Source organism: Hemicordylus capensis, chromosome 5 (genome assembly GCF_027244095.1).
Source record: "Hemicordylus capensis ecotype Gifberg chromosome 5, rHemCap1.1.pri, whole genome shotgun sequence".
Taxonomy (NCBI): Eukaryota; Metazoa; Chordata; class Lepidosauria; order Squamata; family Cordylidae; genus Hemicordylus; species Hemicordylus capensis.
The window spans coordinates 219,938,598-219,966,059 of NC_069661.1; the positions used below are offsets into that span (position 1 = coordinate 219,938,598).

Here is a 27,462-nt window from a genome sequence, read left to right on the forward strand (position 1 = left end):
CATTTCTGGTACTAAGAATGCATCACTTATTAAAACCTCTTGGATTCATTATCTGGTCCCTTGCAGGGCATTTTAGCAATTCCTCTTCCTTCTGTGATTGACTCTTTGCCATCAGCAATACTGACTGCTGATTTGTAATTTCTGTCTAATTCAATAAACCAGTCAGCAGTATTGAGGATTGTTTTGTTGGCACCAGAATCCACAATAAAAACTTGCTTTTTGTCTGTATTCAGTCCTATATTATAGTTTTTGGATTTGGGTAAAGGAGCATTGCCTTTTCTCTGCTTCTCAGAGTGGCTGTCTTTGTTTTGTCTTTTAAAGTGACCATGCAGTCTTTGTTTCTTATCATCTCTTTGTTTGTCACCATTATTAAGCCCTGTGTTTACTCTGTAGTCATGTAACCAGGCTTGTAGTCATGGTAACCAGGCTTGTAGCCTGCAGTTTTCATTGCTCCTCTATTTGCAAATGAATGGCTCTGTTTGCTAGAGAATGCTGCAGCGTTTTGACATTTGGTTTGTGAATTTTCTTGCTCTTTCTTCAAGCTAAAATTCCTCAGGTTTGCTACAACATTTTTTAATGTAAGTTCTGAGCCTGATGCCTCCCATAATTAAAGAGTCAAAACTCTTAGGCAAAGATTGCAGGATTAGTCCAATAAACATGGTATCGTTTAATTCACATTTATGAGCTTTTAAAAGACAGTTCGTCTCCCAAAGAAATAACCTCCTTCCTTTAGTTGCATTTGGCATTTAAACAAAAGAACTGCAGTATTAGGAGATATTAAAATGCTCTTTTAATATTGTCCATGCTTCTGAGGCTATCCTAGCATCATGTATATGGATTAATAATTCATCACTCACATTCAAAATCAGGAGTCCCAAAGCCTGCTGGTTTCTCTTGTCCCATGAGGCTTGGGCAGCTGTATCTTGATCTGGACGTTGTTCCGTGAGGACTTCTATAATCTCTTTTGTCATGAAAACTGCTTCCATCTTCAAAGCTCAAATTTTGTAGTTGCTTCCATCCAACTTGGGGATAGGAGAAGCTATTCCTGGTAGCAGGGAATCCATGGTTTTTTTCCTAACTAACTCAGCTGCACTTTCAAAAGGAAAATAAACTCTGCTGTAGATGTTTTAGGCTGCTGGTGCCCATAAACCCTGTTGGGGTTGTAATTTTTATCCCCCAGTTAATCAGCAGAGCACTAAAGAAGCTACCCACTCCAGTTACAGAGTAGTTTGCAGAGTTTGGTTGTTGCAGCTATTTAGAGAAAACACATGGAGATTCTTGTAGAATAAAATATTAAGTAGATTTATTGGTGAAGTACACCTTTGGATAGGAAAGACCTAATCCTAATCTACAGGACTACATAATGAATAGGTAGGGGGAGAAAGAGATGTTTCTATCTGCTCTCTAAGAGGAAAGGAAGCGATTTTGACTCTCACAGGAAATACCTGAAGAGTCATATCAGGGGTCATAGAGCAGAGACAGGTAAAACAGCTAGAGAGACCCTTAGTCACTATTTCTACTCCCAATGCCCCTAGTGGTCATTAGGATAGTTGGTGCAAAAGGTCGATGCACTGGAACTCCAACACTTTCTTGCTGCACAGTCAGCAGCTGACTGGTGGGCTCTTTCTTGTACACAAGAGCCTCTTGTAATTTGCAAGGAGTGGCTTGGATTCCTTGAGAACTGTACCATCCACCTAGCTTAGTTAGCTATTTGGATAATAAGTTCTTGATGAAGTAGAAATGTATAATTTTATTTAATTTTAATTATTACATTTAATATAATAGTATTACATTCTATAATATCACAGGGCACTACAAGAACATTTCAGACCCTGTCAGTTACTGTTAGCTTTCAACAATCTAATATTTTATTCATTCATTCATTCATTCATTCATTCATTCTTTTATTAATAGGAACAATTTCCTTTTGCTCATTTTAAACATGGTGCTTACTGATTTCATTGGGTGTCCTTTAAATGAGTGTAGGAAAGTATGGAGAACACGACAGAGATGTACCCTTACAACAGGCGAATTCTGCATTATTTCTGAGTCTTGCGTTATCATCTGCTCCTGATAAAGCCGCCTGGGCAGTGAAAGTCATGACCCTGTCACTGTATAGACACTGTAGTCCTCTTCTTGGGTAACGTGCAGTTGCCATGGGAAGATATGTTTCTCAGACAGACAGCTCTTGCCCTGCATCACCATGAGCACAACATCCTCATCAGCAAGCAGGCGGATCATGTCGCCCTCAGCATCACGGTAATTCAAGACAATATCCTCACGCCCAAACTCTTGCCTGGAAAAGGAGAAAGGTCAGTAAAGAGTGGGCAAGAAGAACACACCCATAGATAGATTTTTTAAAAGTGGTTAAATATGTATCCAGGGCTCATTCTCCCACCTGCACCCTCCACATCATAGGTGAGCTCAGTTAGATATAGGCCGCGGTCGAATAGTTGGCATGACAGGCATTGTGTCATAGTGCTGTGGTATTGCTCAGGGAATCTGATTTAGCAAGAGATGCTTCCATATTTCCAGATTAACCTTAAAATGCTAAACTAAGTAAGCATGATGATGGGGATGGGACCATTGCTCATTTGCTTGTATACGGAAGGTCTCAGGTTCCATCTCTGGCATCTCCAGGTAGGGCTGGCCTGCTTGAAAACTTGGATAGCAGCTGCTGCTCAGTATAGATCAGGGCTGCACAATTTCAGCCCTCCAACTGTTGTTGGACTCGAACGCCCATCAGTCCCAGCCACAGTGGCCAATATGGATGATGGGAGTTGTTGTCCAGCAGCAGCTGGAGGGCCAAAGTTGTGCAGCCCTGGTGCAGACAATACTGAGCTAGATGGACCTATGGTCTGACTCCTATGTCACTCAAACATACTCCAGTGAAGGTTGTGAGGAAATCCAAACATGCCACTGTATACTTGGTCAGTTTTTATTTGGTGATGTTTTAGATCAGGGCTGCACAACTTCAGCCCATCAGCTGTAGTTAGACTGCAATTCCCATCATCCCCAGCTAGGAACATAGGAAGCTGCCTTCTACCAAGTGAGACCATTGGTCCATCTAGCTCAGTATTGTCTACAGGGACTGGCAGCAGCTTCTCCAAGGTTGCAGGCAGGAGTCTCTCCCAGCCCTATCTAAGCAATGCCAGGGAGGGAACTTGGAACCTTCAGCTCTTCCCAGAGCAGCCCCATCCCCTAAGGGGAATATCTCACACAGGGGGTGGCCCGTGAATGCGCTTCCGGGTGGGGGCAGCGGGAGGCAGCTTTAAGAATAAAGTAATTCGGGACTCACCTCTGCTGCCGCAGCACCTGAATGCTATTCGGAGCCGCAACGTGCTGTCCAGCAGCCCCTATGGCGGGGAAGCACCTCCGCCACTCACCTGGCTTCCATGGAGCCAAGCCCCCACCAGCGGCCAGGTGAGTGGTGGAGGCGCTTCTCTGCCGTAGGGGCTGCTGGGTGGCACACTGCAGCTCCGAATAGTGTTCAGGTGCCGCCGTGGTGGAGGTGAGTCCCAAATTACTTTACTCTTAAAGCTGCCTCTCGCTGCTGCCCCCCCGCCCCCGGAGGTGCATTCACGGGCCACCACTATACTCACATGTATACTGGTCAATTCTGGAGTGCCAAAGGTGTGTAGCCCTGTTTTAGTTTATGGTTGTAAGCCATCTTGATTGTTTTGAGAAAGGTGGGATATACAGTATTTGAGAGATAGATAGATAGATAGATAGATAGATAGATAGATAGATAGATAGATAGATAGATAGATAGATAGACAGACAAAGAGAGAGAGAGAGAGAGAGAGAGAGAGGTCCTTTCATAGACCTGTACCCAGGGGCGTAGCCAGCCTGCCAGCGGCCCGTGTGTGACCGCAGCGGGTGCCAGGATAGCCCCACCCCCTGAGTCTGATGTCAGAAGCAGGGGATAGCCCCGCCCCCGTGTCTGACATCAGAAGCGGGGGGCGTGGTCTGGCTCCCAAACGGAGCCTTGAGGCTCTGTTCGGGAGTTGAATCTTAACTGCTGAAGGGGCCACATGGCCCCTTCGGCAGTTAGATGAAGGCTGGCACTGCTTTTGCAGCACAGCCCAGGAGCGGCTCTTCCTGGGCTGCGCTGCGAACGCAGTGCCAGTCTTAGCTCCTGAAGGGGCCACGCGGCCCCTTCAGGAGCTAGTTAGGCTGGCGCTGCGTTTGCAGCACACAGCCAGCAGAGACTCTTCCCTGCCTTTGCAGGGAAGAGCCGCTCCTGCCTGGCACTGCAACACCAGCCTTAGTTTAGTTCCTGAGGGGGCTGCGCGGCCCCCGCTCGGGAGCTAAACTACCGCCCCCGCGTCTGACGTCAGACGTGGGGTGCGTATCGGGGCTGCTCTCGCGGCCCCTGATTAGTCACCAGCCCGGGTTCTTTGAACCCGTTGGCCCAATGGTGGCTCTGCCCCTGCCTGTACCATCTCAGCATGCAAAACAAACAACTGCCTGTTAGAAAATAACATCACATTAAAATCTTCCTATATAAGGAAAGGTCAAGATTGGGAACATTTTGGGGACAGGGAGCCATTTTATTTGTTTGACTGATTGATTGTTTATACCTGTGTAAACAGCTTTGGGAACATCTGTTGAAAAGCGGTATATATTCATCATATTCATATTCATATAAGGCAGAAAGTGGGCTCTTTTTATCATGATGTATGTATGAGTTTTCCATTCTGTAGTAGCCAGCAACACACACAAAAAGTCTCTCCCCCATTGTATCTCCACAGCAACCCTAGGTTAGGCTGAGAGAGCCAGCATGGTGTATTGGATGGAGGGCTGGACTAGGACCGGGGAGACCCGAGTTCGAATCCCCATTCAGCCATGAGACTTGCTGGGTGACTCTGGGCCAGTCACTTTTCTCTCAGCCTAACCTACTTCACAGAGTTGTTGTGAGGAGAAACCTAAGTATGTAGGGCTCCTTGGAGGAAGAGCGAGATATAAAATGTAAAAATAAAAAATAAAATAAAATAGTCCAAGGTTACTGCTTCATGACTGAGTGGGGATTTGATCCAAGGAAGAAAGCTAGTAAAGAGAGGAAAGCTGGTCTTGCAGTAGCGAGCATGATGATAAGTAGGGTCCATTCTGGTTTACATTTGGATGGGTGACTACATGTGAGTGCCGTCTGCTGTAAAACATTCCCCTTAGGGGATGGGGCTGTAGCTCAGTGGCAGAGCATCTGCTTGCATGCAGAAGGTCCCAGGTTCCCTCCCTGGCATCTCCAGGTGTGGCTGGGAGAGACTCCTGCCTGAAGCCACTGCCAGTCAGTGCAGAAAGGACAATAGTGAGCTAAGTAGAGCAATGATCTGACTCAATATAAGGCAGCTTCCTATGTTCCTGTCTTATGGAAAGTGCATGTGATGTTATGCTCAGTATAAGGCAGCTTCCTATGTTCCTGTTCCAAGCCAAAGTCCACTACAAATTTGTCCAGGAAGTACTGTACTAACTTCGTTGGATTGTGCATAATCTAATCAAGAAAAGGGGGAAAACAATTTCTGAGTGGGCACTTAAAAAAAATATGACATGGAAATATTGAAAGTTGTGTCAGTCTCCTTTGTGAAGTTTAGTGAGTATATACACACAGAATCAAATTAGTAGCATGTACACGGAGTAAGATTAAGTGTCTTGAAAAATACAGGACAGAAAGGACAATGACCAGAAGAAAATGTTGCACTAAAGTTAGCACTAAAGGACATACTTACCATTTTTTTTCTAGTTAATGAGGTGCTAAATTTGGCACCAACAACCGGGAGTGGAGTTTAAATCAGGACATGATATTAGGTAAGAAATAGACAATCAACCAGCAATGTGAGCATATGCAACGAAGAAGAGTGAAGGAAACGGAAAGATAATAGCTCTTTCTTTAAAAGTTCCATAGGGATACAGCGTAACCTGCTTTAGGGAACAGAACGTGCCATTTGTTGGGGGTGGGGGATGCAAGCATCCTTTCAATCAATCATTTCTGTTTCAGGGACCAGGGAAACAACTGGGCTACTATAGCAAGGCAAAACGTTCTCAGAGAGATTTGTAGAGGTTATTAGTATTTCAGAACAAGTAGTCTGAAAAGAAAGGGCCTCCATTCATTCGGAATCAGCAAGATGAATATAAAAGTGAATGCCTCCTATGTATTCTGGTAGAGACCTCATCAGCTTGTACCTTACTAATTCCATTAGGTCTTGGAACAATGGGATGCTACACAGATCTTCTTCCACAGATATATCCCTATAAAAGAAGGGAGCAAATTCAACTCACACAAAAACTTAAGGAGGAAGTCAGGATACAAGCAGACTTTTGCTGGATGCCAAGTCTGGATATGAGCAATTACTTCTTGAGCTCAGGTACAAAAGGTTTCAACTCTGGCCCTTCCAGATGGCAATAAGCTGTGGGATGTCCATAGCTTTTGCACAAGTTTCAAGCATGACCTTAATCCTACACTTGCTGCAACAAGCTTCTGCACTACTTCCTACTGTGATCTCACCCTCTGTACACACACACACACACACGCACACCAAGCAAGGACATCACAGGACTTGAGCAATGCTGCCTGAAGGTCAGCTGTTGAATTCTGAGATGAACCCAGCCTCCCCACCCCGTTGCCTCAAACGCCGTAATAAAAAAGAAATGAAAAGAGTAAAATTGTGCTTGGAAGTTGTGCAAAAGCCTTTAACATCCTGCAGGCATCCTGGAAATATACCAGTCTCCCATGCCCATTCCACCCATCATAAAGACAGGCATTTTGCTAGTATGGTAATAATTAGTACTAACTGGGCCAGGCGCAGAGCATCTGCACCTCCGGCCACCCACCTGCCACTGCCTTCTTCCCCCGCCGGCCTGCCAGCCACCTTTTTCTTTCCCTCCAACCATCACTTTCTGGCCGGCTGGGTGCAAGCTTCTTCTCTGCCGTCCCACTCTCCACTCTCAGGTGGGCGGGCCAGCCAGTTTCTTCTCTCACTCCACCCCCGCCGCCAGTTTCTGGCTGGCCACCCGGCTGGCTTCTTCTCACCCACCTGCCCACCGCTTTCTGGCCAGCCAGGTGCCGGCTTCTTCTCCGTCCCACCCGCCGGCTTCTTTTCCTCCCCCCCCCCACTTTCTAGCTGGCCGGTCAGCTCCTTCTTGCCTGCCCGCCACTTCCTGTCTGCCGCCCCTCACTTTCTGGACAGCCGGGCACCGGCTTCTTCTCACTCCCACCCACTGGCTTCTTCTCCCACCCACTGCTGCCGCTTTCTGACCAGCCGGCCTGCTGCCGCCACCACCATTTTATTTCCATCTCCCCTCCCATGGTTATCCGGCAGCTCTCCGAACTCTCATGAGAGCTGCCACACACTGGATTAGCCATGGATATGTCTTAGAGAATTCTATATAAAAATGCTTGTGGCAGGGGTTCTCAGCCTTGGTTCTCCAGATCTTGTTGGACTACAACTCCCATCACCCCAAAGGCCATTGTGGCTAGGGAGGATAAAAACTGTAGTTCAACATTGGTGAACCAAGGCTGGGAAATCCAGGTTTAGGGTATTCAAAGTGCATCATATCCATTGTTAATCCTAACCACTACCCTGCAAAGTGTAAATGGAAGGGTGCTAAAAAAGTAATCATTTGCCTAAAGTCACCTCTTAAGGTCATGCCAAAGGCAAGTTTTGAATTCAGCACTTCCTGGTTCCTAGCACAGCCACTGCACTGCAGTAGGATTGTGGGAGAAGCCACCCATATGCATTTTGGTCCCAGTGAGCTTAGGGTGAAGGAAGAAGGGCTTTCCTGGGGCTTCACTGGACCTCAAAGCTCGGGCAGCCAGGTAAAGGAAGGGAACCCAGCACAAAAAGGCCTTGTGGCATTATTACCTGACAGTGCTGACATTGTCCTCATGGTAAAAGCAACGTAGGCAGTTGATAGCGTCCTCTTCTTTGGGGAGCTCTTTAATAATATTCACAAAAGCAGATGGGAAAATGCCAGTGGCATCTCGGACAGTTCCCTGGGACAAAACGAAAAGAGCACACCATGAAAAATGAGGCACACTTTTCTTTTTTCACTACACACAGAAACCTCGTTCATTGCTTTGTGGACTTGACTCAGGATGTCTCCTGACAAGTGCAATGGAAGGGAGATCCCTCCTGCAGCAGAGAAAATTAGAGGATTGAGAATGGGCCACAGAAAGTACGGAAGTAACTAAAGTTGTACCCAAATCCCAAGTCAAAGGGTGCCATTTTTTGTTCTCAAGAATCCTAACTTTATGAGCTAAACTATACCTGACAAAACAGTTGGGGACATGTAGTCTTTGGGGGTGTTTTGCACATGCTCAGAGGCCTCCTATAACTGGATTCATTTTTTTACACGTGATTTTATTCCCTCTTAAATTAAATCTCCCTCTGCTTTTTTCCAAATACTCCCCACACACTACTAAATATCTGTTAACGTTCCAACCCAAATTACCCACAGAGATAAAAACAGCTGGTTTGAGAGGGTGACTTGGCCAAAGTGACTAGATTCATGACGGGGGGGGGGCTTTGAACCCAGATCCCCCCAATCCTACTCCAACATTCTAACCATTACACCACACTGATATGCAAGATGGCTGACATTCAATATGAAAAAGCAACAAGGTCTGCTTTTAAAGCAGCTCAGTATGCCCTAGCCACAGAAAAGTCAATATTCTAGCCATGTATAATCGATCATAATAATCACATGATGATTGTACAGCTACTTCATTTGCATATGCAAAATGATGTGTATTCTAAGTTGGCTTTCCTATACAGTTAAGATAATATTTCCCTTACAGGAACATTTGAGAAGCTTGCTATATCATTTGAAGGCATCTAAAACTGTGCTGTTGAGAGTAGTATTTTGCACTGACGAAAGACAGAAGTGCACTCAGAGCTGGAGGTTCTTCTATAGAAGAAGAAGAAGAACATCATTATAATGAACTAGTGTTTTCAGGCCCGTTGTGATAACGGGCGCTAGTAGGGGAGAGTCCCCCCCCCCACTTCCTCTGGCCTCCCCCCCCCCACGCCCTCCCAGCTGGCCGAGACTTCCTTACCCGAAGCAGCCCGTGACAGTCGGGCGATCTAAAATCATTTTTTGCGAAGAAGAGAGGAGCTCCCGAACAGAGCTCCTCTCTGTGCTAAGCCAATGCCCAAACTGCTGCTATGGACGCAAAGGACGCAATAGGCATCCTTTGCGTCCATAGCAGCAGTTTGGGCATTGGCTTAGCACAGAGAGGAGCTCTGTTCGGGAGCTCCTCTCTTCTTCGCAATAAATGATTTTAGATCGCCCGACTGTCGCGGGCTGCTTCGGGTAAGGAAGTCTCGGCCAGCTGGGAGGGCGGTTGGCGGTCATGGCGGCGGCCGCGGAGGCATTCTTCTGGGCCATTTTGGCCCTTAATCATTTGGGGGGGGAGCGGGGAAGGAGTATTTGGGCAGCTGGGAGGGCGGGAGAGCGGGCGGTGGTGGCAGCCGGGCGGACTCTGGGGGCGCCGCTGCCGGTCCGGTCCACCCCCGCCTCACATTCCCGGACGGTCTCCCCGGCCGGGCCAGGGCCCCAAGGACTCGCAGCCGCCTGGCTGCGGCGGCGGCGCCAGGCCTTGGCGGCGGCTCTGCCGCCACCTCGGCCGGCTTCCCCCGCCGCCTCCTCCCCCCGCCCGGCTTCAGTGGCGCGGCAAGGCCGCGGCCACGGCTCCGCCGCCACCTTGGCCGCGCCTCGGCCAGTCTCCCCCTTCCCCGCATTCCCGGCTTCTTCGGGGCGGCCGTTTTTGGCCACCCAACATGGCCGCCAGGTGCTGGCGGTCATGTCTCTCTTGGACTGTTCTGAGCATGCACTCCGCGCATGCTCAGAACAGTTGAGGCACGAACGCACGCTTGGTGTCTGTCCACGGACGGACACCAAGCGTTTTATTAGAGAGGATAATGTTTTGGCTCCAAGCACCATTTTGGTCCATATATTCTTTTTTATTATTATTTTAAAAACTTCATTTTTATTAGTTTTCTATCATTTTGGTCCATATACAGGTGAAACTCGAAAAATTAGAATATCGTGCAAACGTCCATTAATTTCAGTAATGCAAATTAAAAGGTGAAACTGATATATGAGACAGACGCATTACATGCAAAGCGAGATAAGTCAAGCCTTAATTTGTTATCATTGTGATGATCATGGCATACAGCCCATGAAAACCCCAAATCCACAATCCCAGAAAATTAGAATATTACATGGAACCAATAAGACAAGGATTGTAGAATAGAACAATATTGGACCTCTGAAAAGTATACAGTTTACTGTGCTTGATTGGCCAGCAAACTCGCCTGACCTGACCCCATAGAGAATCTATGGGGCATTGCCAAGAGAAGGATGAGAGACATGAGACCAAACAATGCAGAAGAGCTGAAGGCCGCTAATGAAGAACCTGGTCTTCCATAATACCTCATCAGTGCCACAGGCTGATAGCATCCATGCCATGCCGCATTGAGGCAGTAATTGCTGCAAAAGGGGTCCAAACCAAGTACTGAATACATATGCATGCTTATACTTTTCAGAGGTCCGATATTGTTCTATTCTACAATCCTTGTCTTCTTGGTTCCATGTAATATTCTAATTTTCTGGGATTGTGGATTTGGGGTTTTCATGGGCTGTATGCCATGATCATCACAATGATAACAAATTAAGGCTTGACTTATCTCGCTTTGCATGTAATGCGTCTGTCTCATATATCAGTTTCACCTTTTAATTTGCATTACTGAAATTAATGGACTTTTGCACGATATTCTAATTTTCCGAGTTTCACCTGTATTCAATGAGCTACTGGATTACGTAACTTTACCATCAATTTCAGCCATCTTGGATTTCAATGTCATACTGGGATACGGGGTGGGGGGGAATCAAGAACGCTACTAGCCTAAATTTCCTCTCAGAGCAAGAAAGCAATCTGCTGCTTCTAGCCATCTAGTAATTAAGCTAAGCAATTGATTAAGAGCAACCACTGTCACAAATGAGGGAACTTTTGTGAGTCAGACTTCTGACCAGATAAGGCCTTGATGCTCACCTCCAACCAGTCTTTGTTGACTTTGCTGAGTAAATAGATCAAATCTCCTTTCTTGAAACTCAGCTCCAGTTTAGTGGACCCAGTAAAATCAAACAGTGCCTATCAGAAACAAACCAATACTGGAAGATAAAACAGCTGAGCTGACCAACTGGATCCAGCCCAAGGCACCAAGAAGATAAAAATGACATGCAAAGCTTTCCCAATTCTTTGAAAAAAGTCATGATTTATTTCTCTGCAAGTGTCCAATAACATGGTTTACCATTCCCAGAATCTGATAATACCCCCACCACACTCACTTGTTAACATCCAGACTAAATTACTCCTTAATAGTCCTACTGAAATTAAGTAGTCCATTAGAGTAACTCCTGAGTAGCACTACTGAGTCTGGATGTCAGCCATTGGCATGGTCTATCTGCAGTGGATGCCCTCCCCTTTGCAAGGACAGCTCCACAGGAGTAGCCCCTCCCCCACTAAAGAGCATGCAGCCCTGCAGTCATAATGGCTGCCGGATAATGTGCTTCTGGAAGAAGTAAGAAGGTGACCAGAAAATCCATTTTCCAGTTGAATCTGGCATTCAGTTAAAAATTTATAGTTGAACATGCAATGCAATAATTCAGAAGTGTTGCAATACAATGGGCAGTTTTTAATTTGGCGGATGTTAATTAGCATAGGGATATAATGTGGCAGCCCTAACTTCACCTTTTGTCTGCACACCTGTGAAAAGGAATTGTGTTTCCACTGCATTTAGCTACAGGGACAGTAGGGATGTGCGGAACCAGTCCAGTGGTCCGCGGTCCGACGGTTTGGTCCAGGGGTTCGTGGGTTTGTGATCGAACCGAACCCCACCCCCCACCCTGGTTCCATCAGACAGGAACCAGACCGCCAGATCTGGGCCGGCAGTTCCGCGAACTTTTTTTTTTTAATTTAAAATGTAAAATTAAGTACCTGTAGCCCCTTCAGGGGGCTTACTGTAGCCGTGGGGGAGGGGGGGTCCGGGCGGGTTCCCACTCCCCCTGACGGCCTTCCTCATCACTGCTGCGGCCAGGTAAACATAGCCTTTTTGGCCCATTTGGGCCTCCGTAAAAGCGAGCGGCCGCCATTTTGGAGGCCGCCGTGCATGCACAAATGCCCTCTGTGAGGCTGTGGCTGCTCACTTTTACGGAGGCCCTTCCAGCCGTGGCGGTGATGAGGAAGGCCAATGGAGGGAGAGGGAACCCGTGGGGCCCCCTCCCGTGGCTACAGCAAGCCCCCCGAAGGGGCTACAGGTACTTACTTTCACATTTAAAAATTTGTTTTTAAAAAAAGTTCGCAGACCAGTCCAGGACTGGATTGGACTGGAGGGGGGTTCAACGGGGGCCGGACCAAACTGGCCTGGTTCCATTCGAGGCCCGGTTTGGCCTCGAACCAAACCGGGCTCGACAGTTCCGTGCACACTCCTAAGGGGCAGTCCAAGGTTTTTTGATGCCCCAGGCAAAGCCTGGCTTTAGCACCGCCCACTTGACCTCTGTTGCCTGGCCACTACTGCCCCTGTCCCACAGCCTGGCTGTTGCTGCACCCACCACCCCATCCCTGTGCTTGCTGCTGTTAATGGAAGTTCCATTAACACTGCCACTCCTGCCACCCCCATCTCCCTCCCCACTGCCCCATTCCCAACCCTGCTGCCAGTCAGAGTTGACAGTACTGAATTAGATAGACCAATAATCAGACTCAGTAGATTATTAGTAGATTATTACTGAGTAGTAAACATTCAGTAGATGTCAGCTTCCTTTGTTTCTGTGTAATATAGTCTCTCTCAGTATTGTTCAGTCCTGCCAAGAGCGATGGATTTCTTGTTCATGCATACTCACTTCCTTCCACCCCCATCCAGCCAGTTTGTAAACAACATGCTCTTCACAAGTGAAGGCTGGAATGGTCTAACTTCTTTGTACAGACTGGCTAATTCAAATTATGTTGGTCTTGTCTGGCCTTAAAATATATGTCTGTATGTTCAGAAAACATCTCTGTACAGTCTTGCAGGCTTTTCTTCAGCATGGAACACACTGGATAAAATACCCACCTCAGCCCGTGCAGCTGCCATTCTGTCAAAGTCAGGTTCTTGGGGAGAAATGCTTTTGCTGTCACAAATAAGAGGGAGAACAATTTTTCACTGGGTGCACTGAGGGAAGGTCAAGAGGCAATGGGATTAAGTGACAGTCAGGCAGACTCTTTGAACACTTTGTTGAAACAGGAAACCGGAGCTCCCTTCACCTCCGGTTTCCTTTCCCACATGTCCAAATTTGGTAAAATAGAATTTGTAGCAGAGAGGGACCCACAGTTTCCCTCCTCGAACTCCAATCTGAACCTTCAGCTTAGAATAGAGTTTTGCTGCAGCAAACTCAATTTCTGCGGCGCCAGCATTACATCCGAACACTCGTGCCACGGTTTCAGCCTCCTGGAACCAGAGTTGAGGGAGGAAGTTCCTCCCTCACTCTGACCTGATTGGCAGCATGGCCTGTCCTTCTGTCAATGGACCTGCAGTCTCCCTCCCCAGACTGATTTGTACCTTCGATTTGTAGTGAATTTCACCACCTGGACATCCAGTTTAGTGGTGCCAGCATTTTGTCTGAAGGTTGCACTGCAGTCTAGCTGTTTTCCAGTGGGAGTTAAGGGAGGAAGCTCCTCCCTCGCTCTGACTGGGGCTGCCGGGGCTGTCCTTCTGGCAAGGAAGCCCAGGCAGCCAGTTCTTCCTCCTCTCTGAAGTCTTGCGGACTGCAGAGAAGCATCTCTCCCAGATGTCTGAATGCAGATGGGAGAGCAGGGGGAGAGGGGTGCAGAACCGCGGGTTCATTGGACCCGCAGTTCTGCATTATATCTGAAAGCGGCCTCTGTGTATTTGGTAAAGGATGAAAGAAATACCCACTGTCGGCGAGTGCGTGGACGGAGCCGTCGCAGTCCCTGTGGTGTCTGCTCACTGTCGAAGACCGACTGATAGAAAAACAGCCGGACATCTTCATCCAGCAGCAACCAGGCTGGCAGGCTAAGCAGTTTCTGGGTTAAAAAAAAAAAAAAGGCAAACAGAGCCTTAGTAGGGGAACTTCTCCCTCATGATTCAAGCTGTGGAGGATATTTCACCAATCAGACTGATGCTGGGCAACTGCAAACCTCACATGACACTTTGGGCCTAAATGTCTCATTTAATGCATTGGCCCATAACCCATTCCTTCTGCTCTCTCACTATACTCTCAGTAATCACTGCCAGGACAGGGCAGAACTAGCAGATACATGTTTGGAAATGAGTGTGTTCCTGGTTAATCTTCTCCCCCTGACATAATAGCCTACCTCACAAGGTTGTTGTGAAGATGAATATAAAAACCATGCATTGAATCTGGGCTCCTTGGAGGAAGAGCTGGATATAAATGTAAAAAAACCAAAAAACTCTTATTTACCCAAATAGAATATGGCCCTGAATTTAAGATGACCCCTTTTAAAAATAGAGGTTAAATACAGGCTATACCCAAATATTTACCCACATGGAACAGCACTCCGAATTTAAGATGACCCCTCCAATTTCTGACATCAAAGAATTTGGGGGGAAACCTATGCTTGGATTCAGGTGGATACAGTAAATAGAATCTTGTAGCTGGGCCAAAACCCTGAGATTATCACAGAAGCAACTGGTCTGAAATTCTGTGAACTGGCAATACAGAAGGGACATTCATGCCATTTTTCATTGTGACTCAAGTCTGTGGGGAGAGGATTCAGAATCTACTTATTACATGTATATCCCCCTCACTGTCTTCCATCACAGAATTCAAGGCAGTGTGCATGGAGTTTCCCAGATGGTCACCCATCTGGACATTGATGGGACCTAGACTTGCTTAGGTTCAGCATAGTGGCTGTGTCATGTGTGCCCTGAGAGCATGCACTAGGAATGGGGAGAAGGGCATTTCTCCAATTTATATTGCTCTTTCTGGTTAGTATTAGTGTTGGTGTTGGTGTAAGGAAAAACAGCAGCATATGGCAGACAAAATACAATAGTGAGTCTCTTAGAGCAGGAGTTCCCAACACTGGTACCCTGGATATTGTTGGACTACAATTCCCATCATGTACTTCAGTCATTGCTGCTGGGGATGATGGGAGTTGTAATCCAGCAACATCTGGAGACCCAGTGTTGGGAACCCCTCTCTTAGAGCATAGATACACTACAGTTGAATTGGTTTAATAGTGATTCCCTCTCCCCGGGAAACCTTGTCATCACAATTCTTCAAGTGGGGGGAATCTAAGAAGTCTGAGCACCCTCACTAAACTGCAGTTCCCAAGTGAGGGAGAGGGAAACCACAGTAGAAAAAACAATATAAAACATATTGTTTTGTGTTTTATAGCATAAAAGAGTAATAAGCATGCCCTAAAAACTCCCTGGTATATTTGTAAAGCAAAGTGTGCCATCAAGTCGATTTCGACTCCTGGCGACCACAGAGCCCTGTGGTTTTCTTTGGTAGAATACAGGAGGGGTTTACCATTGCCTCCTCCTGCACAGTATGAGATTATTCCTTTCAGCATCCGCCTATATCACTGCTGCCCGAAATAGTACCAGCGAGGATTCGAACTGGCAACCTTCTGCTTGTTAGTCAAGCATTTCCCCACTGCACCACTTAAGGTGACAGTATATTTGTACCGTACATGAATATTGTCAAAGCAGGATAAAATTTGGATGTGAAATCAGATGTCCACTGCAGCCAGTATAGATTTTGCATTCATGTTATGGACTGATTTAAATGCTGGCCCTTTAAAACCTCAGACAAGAAAATGCCCCTAACTTGTACTGACATGGATGAAATGGCACAGAATAATTCCATATGATAAGTCTCATGTGACCACTAGTGCAATGCAAATGTTTCATCTTTACCTTCATGTACATGTTGAGCACTGGAATGCGGCTGTCTGCAATCTCCCTCTTTGCGCCAACATAAACTTTTCCTGGAAAACACAAAACCAAAGAGAAGTGAAAAGATGTCACCATGGAAAGGAAGCACAGGAAAAGGGTATATCAAATTTGACTGCTAAACTTCTAAGATTCTGTCCGCATCATAAACTCATACTGCTTTTGTACTTGTTTAATAATCATGGCTTCTCCCAAAGAATCCTGGGAACTATCGTACAGCGAGACTGATGTGATTCCTCTGTTAGAGAACCCTTGGAGTGGCTTTTCTGTGAAGCGAGCTAAAAACATGTCAGGACTGTGTTCAACAATCCTGTTTATAGTGTCAAAATGTGCTTTAAAACAAACGGCAGAAGCCCAAAATAACTTCAGATGAGGGACACAGTGAGGGGTATCCAACTTTCTACAATCACTGACATGAAGCTTTTTGGATAATTGCGGTTCTTTGTATCTGAGAAGTCTTTGAAAGAACAGTACCTACAAACATATCTGTACCAGGGGACACTGTACACAGGTTGTGCGTGTGTTGATATGTGAATAGGGCTTTGTGTCAATCAAATGAAGCTTGCATTTCTTTCTTACATTTCAGCTAAGGATGTCTAGTTTGTAGAACAGGAATAATGTGACACACAGTATCTTTCCCATTACTAGTATGCTGGATCATGTTTATCTATACAAAAGGCATGAACATTCCTTCATCCTACAGAACTAGTTCTGAAGACATGTGAGGCTTAGATGGGTAGAACAGGAAATGGCAGGGAGACTTGTATGCATTGAGAGAGGGCTTGGCAAGTTGCAGCTTATTTTCTCCTCGCCCACTCCCCGCCAGCTTGTTTGTACCAGCTGCCACTGGCCAGAACCCTTTCAAAACCAACCATCGCCAGCTCTGAAAATCTGAAAGAGAGGATGGGGAGGTGTAAGATTGCCAACAGCTTCCTCCTCTCCTTGTGCTTCTTGCAAGCTTTGCAATGAGTGCAAGGAAAAGCGCTCCTTGCAAAGCTTGCAAGGACCAGATCAGTCCCAAAGATCTGCTCCAATGGACAGTTGCAGGGGACATCTCACTGCCCTGCTGGTGCCCCAATAGTCTACTGCCTGAGCCAACTTCCTCACCTTGCCTCATGAAAGGGCCGCTCCTGCAAAGCAGGTACTCTTCCACTGAACTATGGCCCTTCCCCATTCAGGCATGCTCAGACGGCTGCATCTCACACTGCTGTTATGGGCACTGCAGGTCTCAACCAGGAAATGTTCAAGGGGATGGCATGTATGGTGGGGAACAACTTGGAGTGAAGCATTCCGGGTTTGAGACTGTAAAGTTGGAAGCATTGATTCAGCATGCCTGACTATCCCACAAATTAGATTTCCCCACCCTAGACCATCTATCCATGGCCTTAGTTTTAAATGTATCACCTTGGTCTCTAAGAGCCATCGGACACAGGTGCACAGTAATCTAAAGCAGAACACATAGTAAGAATCAGAATGCGCCAGAATGACAAAGAACAAAAAGATGACATTGAAAAGTAATGTTCAAATGAGGGGTGTCTCTAACAGAAAGGTACATCTGAGAGGTATGACCACTAAGTCACACCGCCCAGAGCCTCTGGATGGGGTGGTTTATAAATGTAATAAATAAATAATAAATAAATAAAATTAAGTCCCTACGCTGATGTAATAAACTGCCTGAGCTGCAGTAGAGAGCCTTAAGTGCTTTGAGTGGCTGCCCCTTGTGGAAAGCTGTCAGAACTTCAGCCTGAGACTATTACAGAAGCAAAAGACGTTAAGGTTTTGGATGGTTCCACTCACCCAGTCAGGCAGTTGGTTCCTTCTGAACAGGAAAGATTATACAGGGTTTCCTGTTTGTGCTTGGCCATGGCCTGAGCAACAGGAGCCCTATTTTAGACATAATACTCAATGCACATACAATCGATGTTTACGGTGAGCACACATTCAGAGCTATACACACATACAGTTGTTCACACATTGAAGCTCTTCTCATGATCCGTGAGAAAAGCTTCTTCCAGATCTGCGGGGAGAGCGGGCTGCCAGCTCCGTCACGGAGCCAGAGGGGGCTCTGGAGATCGGGGGCCGCACAGCCCCCAGAAGTTCCAGGATACTCCGCGCAAGTGCGCGGGGCATTCTGGAGAGACCCCCGAGCCCAGGAGTCTACTCATGTGTCGCTGCATGCCACAGCAACACATGAGCAACAAGATGGACACACGCTCCATTAAACTTATTTAAGGGGAGGGTGCTTTAGGCGGGCTAGCCACCTTGTGGTTCCCACAATCCATGGAAAGCAGGCTAAGCCCCCTTAGTCCACTTTCCATGGATCGTGGGAATAACCTCATTATGTTCAATACACATACAGTAATACACTTCCTATCTGTACTCTGCATTTGAGGGGGCCAGTACCCTGTACAGTCACACAAACATATGTCCATGTGTATGGGCACTTGTACACACTACAACCTAATGTCTGGCTATGGCTGTGGTCTTCTCTGCTCTGGTGCATTTCTGTCTGTGACCCCTGGCCTGACTCCTCCATGCTGGCTTCAGTCCTGACTCCTTGGTCCTGGCTTTGGCTCTGGCTTCAGTTCTTGATTCCTTGGTCCTGACTTCACATTTCTGTGGTCGCTGCCCACAATCCAGCCCTGACACCTGGCTTCCTTTTTTGATCCTGAATCTTGTACATGCTGCTTGCCTCTGCCTTCAAAACCATCAGTGGTCTTGCAGCATCCCCTGTCTCTCCACACTGATATCCTGACGCATTCCTGCCTGTAACCTTCACTTTCCAGCTCTACCACCCTCATTCATCCAAAGGTATCCTGCTCCCTCAAACAGCTCTGCCCTTTCTCCTTTGCCACCACTTATTCTTGGAACTGCCACCCACAACTCTCAATGGCAGCTCAAAACCTCTGTGCACTTGAGGCAGGGTAGCAAATGTTTTTGTGTCCCCCCCATACACAACTTCCTTTTTTGTCCCCCTTTTTAAACATAGAGGGCATTTTGCTGTCTCACTGGTGCCCCAATAATCTGCTGCCTGAGGTGATTGCCTCACCTCACCTCACCTTATGGAAGGGCCACTCCTGGCCTCCAAGATGTCACTTTTCTTGTCTCCTTTGAATCTAACTTCCTTTTCCATGAAGCCTTGGTTTGAGTCTCTAGTCCCCTTACTCTGCTGTACTAAGTCTAAGTACAAGTACATGAAATAATCACTCATTCACCCCATATTTATTCCTGCCTCCATATCCCCCCTATTCTCTGTTTTCTTCCTTGTGTTGATTTTAGAGCATGAGCCCTATAGGACATTTGTAAAGTACCATGCACATAAATGGCACAGTAATAATTACGCCTTTTAAGAAGAGCTCACAGTTTATGTTACTGCACTTCTGCAGGCCTTTTCTTTTCTGCAGCCACAATTCTCTTTATTTTCTGTCACATTTATATTCGGCCCTTCTTCCAAGGCACTCAGGGCAATGTACATGGTTCCCAGTCACATCTTATATTCACAACAACCCTATGAGATAGGCTAGGCCAAGAGACAGTGGCTTGGTTCACACAATCATTTGCATCAGGGTTTAATGTGGGTAGCATGATTGTGTGAACCTATGCCAAGGTAGTTTATGGCCTGGGATGAATCTGAGATTCCAACCTCGGCATGTTTCCACACAATCACACCAATGTAGGTGACCCCATTAAACCGACATTCAAACGATTGTGTGAACAAGGTCAGTGAGTTTTCTGGCCAAGCAGGGGCTTAAGCCTAGGTCTCCCTAGTCCAAGTCCAACACTCCAGCTACTGCACTGGTGCTCACTATTCTTATATTATTCACTCACTTAGAATGATTCATTACTAGGCAATCTAGGGAAAAAAGCCAAGTGGAGGACCAGAAAGTGTTTACAGCTTACCTGGCAGGACTGGAAGGGTACAGGTAAAGCGGCTGTTCTTGCTTTCTGCACCATATCTTTCCTCTAGCTTAGAGTGCAGATTATAAAACTGGCGGTAACGCCGGAAGATCATATACCTGCCTCCACCTTTTGTTTTCACCTCAATCACAAATACCTGGAAAAGAAGAAGACACAACTTCAGTCCCCCTAGCTCCAGTTAAAGGACCTTAAGCAACATGGCTAGGAAAGATCTCTCCGCCTGAGATCCTGGAGAACTGCTGTCAGTGTAAACAGCAGCAGGCTAGAAGCTTCTTATATCTTCAGCATGGGCAAGGGAAAACAGAAAAATGCAAGCATGTAAACCATCTTCCTATATTTGAGGCTTTGGACTTTTCCACATGATAGTTTACTGGAGGGAAGAATTTGAGTCAACCCCTTATTTAGCAGAGAAGTCACAAACTTAGATAGAAAGTCTGCACCCTTTACTAGCTACCTCATGGTGGAATGAAGGTAGAACGAAAAGGGAGAACAAAGAAGAAGGGAATGTCCTAAGCATATCAGTCTACCAGTCACAAGAAAGTTAGAGCAGAGATATAGAAATGAAAGCGAGTAAGGGGGCAGTCCTACAATCTTTACCTCCTCTCCTAATGTCCCTAGTAGTCAATAGGAGTTATTGGTGTGAAAGTCGATGCTCATGGAGTCACATCGCCAACATTGATTCCATATCTTTTGAAGTTCCTGCCTTATTTAAGGATGGGCTCCCCTGCAGGCTCCAGATGCCTGTGTCAGGTTCTAAAGAAACCCGTCCATCCCTCCTTGAGAGTTTCAGCACTCCAGCTGGATGTGAAGCACCTACCTTCTGTTTTTGGAGCACCACCTGCCATAAAGTTGTCATGAAAAAGGATGCAAAAGTAAGCATCTGGAGGCAGCACTCCAAAGAATATTAATCATTAAATTTTTATACCGCCTTTCATTAAAACTAACTAACTCGGTGGTTTACAAAACATTTAAAACAATATAAGGCTATAAAACAGTTAGCCAATGAAAATATTAAATTGGAATATAAAGATAAAAATCTAATACAAAGTTTTAAAAACATACACAATAGGATCATAAAATCCAAAGCAGCAGCAACAAAAACAACACTCACATAAAAGATTGGGTAAAGAGCCAAGATTTAATTTGCTTTCTAAAAACTGTGATGGAGACTGAGGAGCGGATGCCCATCAGGAGAGCATTCCAAAGTCTGGGGGCAATAACTGAGAAGGCCCCGTCCTGTGTGCATGACAGCCAAGCCTCTCTCACTGTCAGCATGCAGAGCAGAGCTCCATCTGATGACCTCGTCAGGAGGGCAGAAACCCTTGGGAGCAGGCAGTCCTTCAGGTATCCAGGGCCCAAACCATTAAAGTACCAAAACAGCACCTTGAATTGGACCTGGAAACAAATTGGAAGCCAATGTAGCTCTTGCAAAATGGGTGTAATATGATATCAGTGGGCAGCGCTACATAAAATCCTAGCAGAAGGAAGGTCTGGCTGCAGCATGTGGCTGGAGTTCCAAAACTCACAAGGAGGGGCGACAGGTTTCTTCAGAACCTGAGATAGGCATATGCAGCATTCAGAAGAGCCCATTGCTAAGTAAGGCAGGAGCTTCAAAAGTTATGGGATAAACCATTAAGTCAAAAAGCCCTTTGTCCATAGTACTAGAATAGGATAGCATTTACTATTGAACTGCTGTCACAAGAACGACACTTAAGGTAAATTGCATGCAACTTTAAACATATCTGGCCCAGTGGGTTTTAGAGGGGGCGTTTTTTGGCAGCTGCCTGAGACACAGTCTGGATTGGTACCTTGCCATGGGGGGAAGGAGCTTAACCTTTGCTCCTTTTATAGTCCTGGTCTGGATCAGCTCCACATCCCCCATGACTGCTATTTGCCCCGGGTTGGAAGCAATCATTGTCACCAGTGACAATTTCCCTACCAAGGCAAATAACAGCTATTAGAGTTCCCAACTCAAATAGAGACTGCAGCAGGCCAAAAGCATGAATCCCCCACCATGGTCCCAAACTGGAATGGAGCCCCCAGTTGCTTCCCGCCCCTGTCTCCACCCCCCCCCCGCTATGCAGGTCCAAACAATGTATGACGATATTTCAATTTTTCAGACCTCAATATTCCAGCATTCACAGAACCAGAAGTTCAGTCATCTTGCTTTCTCATTCTGCCCTCAACCACTTTCCCGGGCATATGCTGTATGAGCTCATGCAGAAAAATCACTTTCTGTGTCCCAAAGAGAGTTTTGTGTGGAAGTATACAAAGTTTTTTGTTGTCCTTTCCCTTCCATGTCCCAAAAGTTCTGTGTTGTGAAAACTTATTTTAGCAACTTTTGTGACCATGTGCTTCCCCCGCCCCTCAATTTTCAAGGCAACTGACTAATCTGGACTGATCCACCCCCTAATTAGTCTGTTTCCTCTGTATTTAAAGTCACATCTAGTTTGGTCCTCATAGTTTTGATTTATGTTCCAAAGAGTCTAACGGATAAGGCTCTGATTGTGTAATTATGTAGCAGTTAGCCATCACAACTTTCAGTGTGTATTATGAAATCTACCTAGTATTCTGGAAATGAGTTATCTCCCATGTGAAATGCCACATTTGTGAAATAATCTGACAAGCAGTGTTCATGGAACCATTTTTTGTGGTTCAGTTCCAATTCAAACTCAATTCGAACCAAACCACTGGTCCGCAAACTGGTTGAGTTGAACCGGCCTGTGGTTCAGTCCATTTGGTTAAACTGTGTCGAACTGGGTAGACCTGGCTTGATGGGCTATGCTTGTAAAGGGGAATCCAGTGAGGATTCCCCTTTACAAGAAAAGGGGAATTCCTGCCTATAAAAGGCTTCTAGGGTGGCCAGGGGGGCAGCGAGATGGCACCTTACTGGCAGTGCTGGTAGCAACTCTAAACCCCAGTGCTCCCCCCAGCAGCGTGGCCTGCACAGTGGCACTGTTGGGTGGGATGCTGAGGTTCAGTGGAGCCACTGGCACTGCTGGCACCACCAGCAAGGTGCCCTCTCGCCGCTTCCCCGGCTGCCCTTTTGCTTGTAAAGGGGAATCCCCTTTACAAGCATAGCTCCTCAAACCGTTGAACCAGGTCGAACTGTTCCATAATGGACTAGGCCCAGTTCGGCTCGAATTTGGACTGACCACATTTTTTTAAGCCAGTTTGGTTTGAGTTTGAACTGGTTGAACCAGGCCAGTTCAAATCTAACCTGTTCTATTCAAACCGGTTCTGCACACCACTAAATCAGACAAATACTCATACAGGAAACATTTCCTACGGGCCCATTTCCCCCATTTCTCTGAAAACACAGATGCAAGCGTAAGAAAAGTCCTTCCCTTACATAATAATTGGAGAAGCCTTTCTTCTCTTCAATGTCTGCAACATTAGCAGAAACTGCAACATCATCTGGAAGTTGGTCAAAATCACTGAAAGACAAATGAAGAGATACTGGTGGTGATCACCATTACTGTAGTGGGGATAATGAAGTAATAGAATGGTGGGGGGAGTAGGTTGCCACACCCATCGTTGAGTTAAAATCAACTTTGCTTTCAAATAATACTAGGACTGGTTCAGATGATTGTCTGATGATACTAATAGGAGGATAGGCCCTTTTATGGATTGGAAATTGTTTCTTTTTTATTTATTTTTAAAAAACAGGAAACAGAAAGTAAGAAGCAGGTGATACCATACCAAGCTAATCAGGTTGGTGAAAACCAAAATGGATTGCAAAAAGCAATAAAAGGGTCTCTCCAAAAGGGGTGAATGGGCAGCAGTTCAAAAGCAGTTCAGTGTAAGTGTAAATGCAAACTGGGGCAAAAAAAAGAAAAAGAAAAAAGCCAACTTTGCATATAAAATGATGAGGTCCAAGCTGTCAGTGACTAAGCAGGAAAGAGATCTTGGGGTTGTGGTGGATAGCTCAATAGAAACATAATCTATTGTGCGGAAGCTGTGAAAAAGGCAAATTCCATGCTCAGGATCATTGGGAAAGGGATAAAAAAAAATAAAAAACTATTTAGATTATAAAACCCTTATATAAATCTATAGTACAGCCACATCTATCTATCTGTCCATCTATCTATCTATCTATCTATCTAATTCTCTAAGGCATACCCGTGGATAATCCTGTGTGTGGCAGCTCTCGCGAGAGTTTGCAAGCAGAAGCACCTAATTGGGCAGTGGGGATTCCACATGCAGATAGGGAGGGGGAGCCTGTGATGGTTAAGGTCAGTTGGAATGCAACTATTACTGGTCGGAAGATGTTCTTGATTGTAGAGGAGAGGAATCTATCTATATATAAAAGTATAGTGGGCAGGGGTCTGCAAAGAGAGGGGTTGTGAGGGAGGAAAAAGCCCTTTCAGGAGAAGGAGGCTGCCGTTGTGTGAATTAGATGGGAAAACAAGATGAACAAGATCTGTTAACTCAGGAAGGGAGAAAGAAAGAGGGGAAGAAAGATGGTAAGAGCGAGTGGAGGAGAGAGAAAGAGAGAAAAAGAAGGGAGGGAAAGAGAGAAAGAAGGAAGGGCGAGGGACAGGCCCGGGCCTGTCAGTGGCCTGAGGGGAACGAGCGACCATAGAGGAGGCAGCAGCAAGGAAGGGTATGGTCAACCACTGGTGCTGCTGCTGCTCCTATGGGGAGGAGCAGGACCGGGACTTGGGTGAGAGTGGGGCGGTCTCTGGGGATAGGGGTCTGCAGCTTGGCCAATAGGTGCCAGCAACACTGCAGCCGCAACCAAGAAAGGTGAGAGGGGTGGAGTAAAGGGATGGAGGAGTGACCAAGAGGGTGAGGGGGATGGAAGCAACCAGATGGAGGAGAAGAAGCAGGAGTGTGGCTCAGGTGAGGGTGGAGAGATCTCTGAGATGAGGTGAGCAAGCAAATACTAGCATGCAGATGCTCTGCGTGGGTTAAGCTAGTTTGTAATATTGTGTACAGTTCTGGTTACCACATCTCAAAAAGGATATACAGGTGGACCTCACTATACACGGATCCAGCATCCATGGTTTCATATATCTGCAGTTGGGTAATTGCCACCCAACCTCGGCATATATGCAGGAAAATGAGATAAAGGGGGCTAAATTCACGTATCTGCAGTTTGGAGACAGCCAGCCACCATTTTGTCAACGAGCCATTTTGTGGCTCATTTCATTTTTTAAAGAAAAGTTTTTTCCCACCAAAAAATGGCAGCATTTTGACGTCTGCGGAGCATTGTTGGATTGCTGGAGGCCTGAAGAACATGGTATGGCACTTCTTTTCACCCCTTTTGACCATTTCCCACTGTTTTAAATGTAATTTTTTGGACCTCCAGGAACCTTAGCCCTGCGATCCCATAGACTTAGTAACTCGGTATTCATGGTTTCCATATCTGTGGTAATTAGGGATGTCCACAGAATTGGGCAGGGGAAGTTCAAAGGTGGGGGAGTCTGACTTTAAGGGCAGGGGAGGGTGCATTTACCCCTCCCTCTGCTCCCCCCCCCACCGGTGTTTCATTATCAAAGGCTCCTTTGGGGTGGCAGCATACTTCCGTGCTGTCCCGTCCCCTCTTTGCCTGGAAGTAGCAGGAAGTGCCTGGCGTGCAAGCAAGCACGCGCACATAGTGCTCGCTAACATTGAGCATGCGTACGTGGGTGTGACGTGCATACGCACACACCCTGCATGCATACACGCACCAGGTACTTCCTCTTACTTCCGGGCAAAGAGGGGATGGGGCGGCAGGAGGAAGGTATGCTGCCACCCCAAAGAAGCCTTTGATAACAGAGTGCCAGCGGGTGGGGGGGGGAGTGCACCCTCCCCTGCCCTTCAAGTCAGACACACACACCCCCTTTGAACTGGCCAAACAGCTGGTTGTTCAAACCGGTTCGAAGGCCTAAAAGGGCCTCCGAATGGGTTCGTGCACATCCCTAGCGGTAATTGCAGAGAACGGAACCCCCACGAATACCGAGGTAGTGCTGTAGTTGGAAATGATGCAGAAGAGGGTGAACAAAATAATCAGAAGGCTGGACCATCTTCCTTAGACTCCCTAGAGTCTGGGGCATTTTAGTTTAGGAAAAAGGCAATGGGGGGAGGGATATTGAGGCTTTACAATAATGCATAATGTGGATGGCCGCATCTGCTGACCTCTTCAAGACTACTAAAGGCACAGCAGCTCCGGTGTGGCCAACCTGAGCTGTTGCTGGACTACTACTCCCATCATCCCCCAGCTGCAAAAAATTGATGGTGATGGGAGCTGTAGTCCAAGAACAGTTGGAGATCCTCAGATTGGCCAGCATGCCATAGCTTCTTGCGTATTCCTGTCATTGTGTTTGTGAGAGAGAAGTCTGGTTCTCATGGTCCTAATCAAGGTAGGTGGAGCAGCCAGGCAGGATAGGAGAGCAGGGTGCACTCCTGATCAGTGGTCGTGAAAAACCCAAACAACTGTTGAACTTCCAGTGCATCGACCTTTTGCACCAACTGTCCTAATGACCACTAGGGGCATTGGGAGTAGAGACAGTGAGTAAGGGTCTCCCTATCTGTCCCTACTCTATGGCCCCTGAACTGACTCTGCAGCACTTCCTGTGCTGAGTCACGATCCTTCTTTTCCTCCTAGAGAGCAGATGGAAACATCTATCTATCTCTCCTTACCTATCCACTATGTAGTCCTTTAGATTAGAGATAGGTCTTTCCTGTCTAAGTGTATTTAACCAATAAATGTTTAGTGTTTAGTCACACAAGGATCTCCATGTGTTTTCTCTAAATAGCTGCAATATCCAAACCATCCTCTGCTACCTACTCTGTAACTGGAGTGTGTGCTCATTCCTTAGTGCTCTGCTGTTTTACCTATTGTGGGTGAAAACCAACAACCTCTAACAACAAGGTAAAAGGTGATTGTGTGGGAGGCAAGAGCTGGTTAGGACAGCTTTTGGTCCACCCTGGCTAAAATGTTGGGGATAGACTGTGGGTAGGGCACACCCATCCTGCCCAGCTCCCACCTCCATCACTCTCCCCGCCTCCTACCTTGTTGTTTGGGTTTACATGACTGACAATTAGGAGCGCGCCCAGCTCTCCTACCCTGGTTGGCTGCTTCTCCTACCCCAGTTAGCATCATGAGAGCCAGCCTAGTGGCTTGCTTTTAGCATCCAGTGCCTGCTGTAGCACTGGAAAGGAGAGGAATGGTAGGATGGTTTTAAAAAGCAAACTCAGTACAAACCTATAGTTACCATCCCCTGAGAAAACCAAACCTCATGGCAACCAGAGCACCACCTCATAAAAAATATCCATCAGTCTCTTCAGGGGAGGCAAAAGCAAAGATGAAAGCATCCAGAAGAAAGTTACTGAGGGGCTTACCTTTCATCTCGCAGCTGCTTGGGAAGAGACATTCCTCCAGCAATTGATGCTCCACAAGCAAAACTGAGTCGAGGGGATTAAGAGTATTTTCTGTTCTCTGCTCTATAGGCAGCTCCCCCTGCAGAGGGGGAGGTTTTGGAGCCCCACGTATCTACCTTGGTGTAGGATTTGCACTGTGAATTCCCGGCATGGGCATCAGAAATCTCCTCATGAAATGCTTCTCTGCTTGCTGAGAGGGTGTCTG

General features: G+C 46.6%; 1 protein-coding gene across 1 annotated transcript; it reads right to left on the reverse strand.

Moving 5' to 3' along the window:
- Positions 1-749: 749 nt before the first annotated feature.
- On the reverse strand, positions 750-27,462 carry NCF4 (neutrophil cytosolic factor 4). The gene is made up of 10 exons (XM_053256335.1): positions 27,219-27,462; positions 23,242-23,326; positions 19,872-20,025; positions 15,936-16,006; positions 13,950-14,077; positions 13,107-13,164; positions 11,051-11,149; positions 7,860-7,990; positions 6,181-6,246; positions 750-2,296 (listed from the first exon to the last, which is right to left on the reverse strand). The coding sequence occupies exons 1-10, from the start codon at positions 27,248-27,250 to the stop codon at positions 2,098-2,100; spliced, it is 1,023 nt and encodes a 340-aa protein (XP_053112310.1). The 5' UTR covers positions 27,251-27,462; the 3' UTR covers positions 750-2,097.

Coding starts and splice junctions, on each gene's coding strand:
- NCF4 (XM_053256335.1), bottom strand. CDS start 27,250: ATGTCTCTTCCCAAGCAGCTGCGAGATGAAAG. Junction 23,327..27,218: donor AAGCAGCTGCGAGATGAAAG/GTAAGCCCCTCA, acceptor TTTGTCTTTCAG/TGATTTTGACCAACTTCCAG. Junction 20,026..23,241: donor AAGGCTTCTCCAATTATTAT/GTAAGGGAAGGA, acceptor CTTCTTTTCCAG/GTATTTGTGATTGAGGTGAA.